Source organism: Egretta garzetta, unplaced genomic scaffold, assembly GCF_000687185.1.
Source record: "Egretta garzetta isolate BGI_Z169 unplaced genomic scaffold, ASM68718v1 scaffold585, whole genome shotgun sequence".
NCBI classification, from domain to species: domain Eukaryota; kingdom Metazoa; phylum Chordata; class Aves; order Pelecaniformes; family Ardeidae; genus Egretta; species Egretta garzetta.
The window spans coordinates 528,274-534,049 of NW_009259708.1; the positions used below are offsets into that span (position 1 = coordinate 528,274).

General features: G+C 42.6%; 1 protein-coding gene across 3 annotated transcripts in view; it reads left to right on the top strand.

Moving 5' to 3' along the window:
- NRG1 (neuregulin 1) overlaps window positions 1-894 on the top strand; it is a 101,685-nt gene extending 100,791 nt beyond the window's left edge. For all 3 annotated transcript variants that reach the window (XM_035894421.1, XM_009638994.2, XM_009638995.2), the window contains one exon: window positions 243-894. In XM_035894421.1, coding sequence (XP_035750314.1) covers window positions 243-894 — 652 coding nt within the window. The remainder of the gene's footprint in view (window positions 1-242) is intronic.
- The last annotated feature ends 4,882 nt before the right edge of the window (window positions 895-5,776 follow it).

Below are 5,776 nucleotides of genomic sequence, written 5' to 3' on the forward strand. Positions count from 1 at the left end.
CTCTTCCGAGGCAAAGAGACCTGAGGGCTTTGCCGTGCTCCTCCTACTTTCAAACGTTTTTGCCCAGAGTCCCAGAAGTCAGTGGTTTTATAGGATTAATAGCAACAAGAAAGTTTCCCTGGTAGCCCTGTGTGAGGATGCTGGGGATTCCAGCTTTTCCCCTCCCAACCCAGGTGAGCAGCTGTCTTCACACGTCACCACCACCCCTGTGCTCGCAACCTTGACCCATCTCTTTTCTTCAGGTATGTCTCAGCTATGACCACACCAGCTCGCATGTCACCCGTTGATTTCCACACTCCGACTTCTCCCAAGTCCCCCCCCTCCAAAATGTCACCACCGGCTTCCAGCTTGACCGTCTCCGTCCCTTCGGTGGCGGTGAGTCCCTTCATAGAAGAGGAGCGACCACTGCTCCTGGTGACCCCGCCACGGCTACGTGAGAAGTACGACCACCACCTTCAGCAGTTCAACTCCTTTCACCACAATCCTGCCCATGAGAGCAACAGCCTGCCGCCGAGTCCTCTGCGGATAGTGGAGGACGAGGAGTATGAGACGACGCAGGAGTACGAACCAGCACAGGAGCCTCCAAAGAAACTCACCAACAGCCGGAGGGTCAAAAGAACAAAGCCCAACGGCCACATTTCCAGCAGGGTGGAAGTGGACTCCGACACGAGCTCTGAGAGCAGCAGCTCTGAGACCGAAACTGAAGATGAGAGAATAGGCGAGGATACACCGTTCCTGAGCATACCGAACCCCATGGCGACCAGTCTGGAGCCGGCCGCTGCCTACCGGCTGGCTGAGAGCAGGACTAACCCGGCGAATCGCTTCTCCACACCGGAAGAGTTGCAAGCAAGGTTGTCCAGTGTGATAGCTAACCAAGACCCTATTGCTGTATAAAACATAAAACACATAGATTCACATGTAAAACTTTATTTTATATAATGAAGTATTCCACCTTTAAATTAAACAATTTATTTTATTTTAGCAATTCCGCTGATAGAAAACAGGAGAGGAAAAAAAACTTTTATAAATTAAATATACGTATGTACAAATGTGTTATGTGCCATATGTAGCAATTTTTTACAGTATTTCAAAAATGGGGAAAGATATCAATGGTGCCTTTATGTTATGTTACGTTGAGAGCAAGTTTTGTACAGTTACAATGATTGCTGTCCTATAGTATTTTGCAAAACCTTCTAGCCCTCAGTTCTCCTGGCTTTTTTGTGCACTGCATTATAATGACTGGATGTATGATTTGCAAGAACTGCAGAAGTCCCTCTGGTCGCTTGTTGTAGAATCCCCAGATCAAAAAGCCCTGTAATGGCACTCCCACCCTACCCACCCCACCAGAAACACAAACACACACACATACAGTGGGTAAAAAAAAAAAAAAAAGAGAAAAAAAAAAAAGCTGAAAAAACCAACAAAAAATATTTTCTTCTATAAAAGTTTTATTTGCTTTCTGTATATGAAATGAGTTTTGTCTGCTCTCTGCCAGCCAAAAGGTTTGCTTCTTTGAGCACTGGGATAATAGTAGATCCAACAGCATGCTACTATTAATTACAGCAGGATAACAAAAAAAACCAAACAAACAAACAAAAAAAAACAAACAAAAAAAGCCAACTTGCATTAAATAATGTTACGTATAGAAAGAAAGTAATACTGTGATTTTAAACCAAATATATTATTAATCAGAGGTCAGCTTGTAATCACTAGGAGCTGCCATTTCATTATTTTCCAGATATTAATTGTTCTAGTTATCCCTTAGAAAATGGGCTTAGGTTAGCTGAGGCTTTGAACCCAATACTCTATTAAAAAAAGGAAAAAAAAAAGAAAAAAAGAAAAAAAGAAAAAAAAAGATTTATATTAGTTTAAGTTAATGGGGCAAATATAATAGCAGATATCTGTAACCAAGCAAGGAAGAGATCTAGCTGGAAAACAAATGCCACTAATAAAAGTGCAATCAGTTTTCACCTCTGTTTTTTAATGTTGATTTCTAATAGATGATTTATCCTTTTGTTTCCCCTCAATTTTCTCCCGTTTCTTCTCCTCCTCAGAAGAACCCTGACAAGCTTCTAGCAATACCTTGTTAGAGTTGCTGTTGGAGTAAGGGTTACTCTTGGACACAGAAATGACTTTGAGGGAAGAACTGATTTGCTGAATTATTAAAAAGTATAGGCAAGTAAGAAGGACATAGCGGAAGTATGGAGTTCATTTCTACTCGCCTTATTGACTCCATTTGGAGTGAGAGAGGCAAGGCTAATGCAAAGCCTGTTTAAGAAGGCAAGCACACCATGTGGGTTACAGCTGTAGTGTGCATGGCTGTTTGATATCAGTGTTTATATAGCCAGTGGTGGCCTCGAAGTCTTTGACTAGTAATGAACAAGGATGCTGTCAGTGCTGGAGCAGTTGCATTCATTCAGACAGAAGCAAATGGCCTCTTTTGCACTGAATTCCTATCAGTTTAGTCAGGGTCACTCTCCCTCTTCTCTTCTTTTGATTTTTGTTGTGTGTTCAGTTGGCACAGCATAGACTCAGGATTGATGTGGAAAACAAATGTTTTTCCTAGACTCCGGGGATTCTGAAAATGAGAACATATGTTCTACAGGTATTACTGGACTCTAAATAAGAGCCATGTCAAGAGAAAAAGAATTTCAGCCAAACTACACTCATCCTTTGGGCCACATCCTGGTCCCAGTTAAATGAAGAGAAATAAGTCAATCTGTGAGATGTAAACCCGAGGAACTAAAGTCCCGACTCAGTAAATTGTTCAAGCATATGCTTATGCTAATCCCAGCAAAAGTTATCTTCAGCATGTGCTAGACTCCCATTGATGCATCCAGCGCATGCGTGAAGTTAAGCATGCGCTTAAGAGTTTCGCTGAACAAGGTGTCCTATTGATTTGAGACCTGAAAGCAAAGTCTAGTAAATGAAGCTGTTTATCAGGATGATGAAAATCAGTGAATTGCTCACTGTATAAATCAACCACATCATATTAGTAAGAACATGGGTGAGTCTACCCGACCACCAAACTCAGCAGAAAAAGAACAGAAAAACCTTGGTGTAGGAAGGAGATGATGACAAAGTTGTACACTAGGATGTTGGTGATAGAAACAAAAGGCTAGGAAACTAGCACAGCTTTGGGCTACGTGGCGGCTGAAATAGCACTGCTTATTTGAGAAGTCTATGGGAGATGGCAAAGTTTGTCAAATACATACTGTCTGGACTTAAGTCCCCTTTGCCATTTTTTCCCTAGCTGGCATGTACTTGAACACACTTTGCCTTTGCAGACCAAAACAACAGCTCTCTACAAATTCTAGATCCCATACACTCATTTTCATCCCTTTAGTCATGCGTTTTTATCTGCAATCCCATGCAGCAGAACATCCACCTCCCCAGTAACTCTGCAACTCAGTAGTACAGAGGGCCAGGTGGGCTTTCCTGATGCAGACCACCAGTTTCCAAAGGATTTGCACTGTTGAGTTTCCAGAGGCACTTGAAAATCTGTCCTTTCAATAAGGTCTCTGATACCGCAAAGATCTTACAGGATGGACAAGACAGAAAAAGGATGGCAGAGGAACAAGAGATTTGCCCCCAAATCACCCATCTTAATGGCAGAATAGAGATTATAATAACACAGGTCTTCTGTATTCTCTTCCAGTATAGATCACCCAGAAGGCCAACTCTCATTGAAGTGTCTGTGATAGCCCAGACAGATTAATCAGGATGGAAAGGGAACTTGTCTTGAAGTGGAGTAAATTATTTGACTTCTAACACTGTTATTGTAGAGGGCCAGTATGAAATGAAGGAGAAATTGCATGCTTGGGAGCTGTACATGTGAGATTTATTCAGTGTGGGTCCAGGGGAAAATGTCACACCTCTTCTGCTGCAGTGCCTCAAAGTCAAAATGGTGTGCAGTCCCTACTCCTCCTCCCCCCGGTACATACAGTATTGTGTTATAGGGTAAGCATGAAATTAGGCTGGGGGCTTCACATGGACCTAAGAACAAGAAAACACAATTGGGGATATGGCTGCCTAAGCCCTTAGGTCTTCGGGGAGAACCCAGCCTTACAGCACAATTCATGCAACAGCGGGTTATGGGAGTTGCCCTGGCTTGGCACTCACAGAAGTGGGGGCAGGACACAGCCCCTCACCTCGGGACTTGCTTTTAGCACACGGTGAGGGTGCTCCACATCAGTCAAGTTCACCCCCAAAGTTAGCAAGTCTACATGGCCACAGGTTCTGCTGGCAGGCTGCAGCCAGCTCCTGCTGGCCAAGGGGCTGGCAACTGCAGCAGCATGGAGCAGAGCCAGCAAGTGCCTACGGGAAAGGCCAGCTCCCCTGTTGGGGATATTTGCTTCATTACCCAGACCTCTGAGCTAGGCAGTCCCAACACCCTTGGGCCATCACTGTGTAACCTTTGCCAACTTTTGAATGAAAATCATGGCAAGGAGAAACATACTTTGAAGAGGGGGAAAATATTCCAGTGGTGGCAGAGTTGTTCAGATTGTCCTGGTTTCCTTCCATGTCATTTAACTTGAGCCGTGAGTTTTCCCTGTGTATGTGTTTATATGCAGGAATTATTCCAGGATAAAAGGCTTCCTTCAGGGGTGTATAGCTGGAATATGTTGTGCACAACCTGGTACAGCCTGCCTGTTCAGCTGGTGTATAAATCATTATAGCTCCACAGAAGTTCTCATGTAACAGAGAAAAAGCTACTCCCTCCTCTTGGCCCAGGTATTCCCTTCCTCACTTGAGCCACCCCAACACCCCCAGGTTTGAGAGATCAATCACTGCCTTTATCAGGGAAACAGGAAAGCTCCTTCTCTTTCCAGTCCAACAAAACAACAGCACTGCATCTCCCTGCTTCTCTCACACACATTGCAAGCAGTTTCCTGAGCATCCAGGATAGCAAACTTGTGTCCCCTCAAAGGATGCACTTCTCAGCCTGTTGAACACTTCTTGGCCCTGCAGTGTGGCTACTTATGATCAGCTGGGACTTACTTATAGTAAGAAACAAAAAAAGCACCTATGAAATGCTGCAGAGAAGGGCAGACAAAGAACATGGCCAATTATCATCATTTGTAATTCCCTATTCTATTGTAAATACATCTTGTACATACTTGGATGTTTTCATCATTTACTGTCTTTATGGATTATGTGTTAAATGAGACTCTCTTAGTTTACTGTGTAACACTGTAAATAACATAACATTCTTTATTATTTATGCATAGGCATCTAACACGCGGAGAAAGTTATCCTCATATTATTTTAAGATATATGTCAAAAATATGTTGCATTTTTCTTTTTGCTTTGAAAAAAAATTGTAATATATCCTCTTTTTCCCCTCTTTTCCTTTAAAAGAAAAATGAATGCTAATTTATTGTTCAGGAGAGAAAGGGGATGTAACTGAAAGGCAAACTGTTCAAAGAACATGCTATGGAAGCCACAAGCTACTGATAAACTAAAGAATTTATTATCCCAAATACAGCAATAAGTAATTGTTGATTTATTAAGGTTTTGTTATTCATTTTCAGTAAAAGAGGTGCTGGATTAAATTGTTTATGTGTTGTACTGGCCCAGCTGCTCAGCAGACTGTGTCAGGTCACTAGCCACCATCTTTCTGGATCCAAATGTTGTTGCAAAGGTCTTGTTCTGTCTTGTGGGCCACTCTTCCCTTAGTTTTCTGAGTCATTCCTATGGAGGTCTCTGTCAGACACCCTTGTTCCTAGGTACAGAATTTTTAGTTTCTTAGATTAGAATTATTAGCTTTACCCTG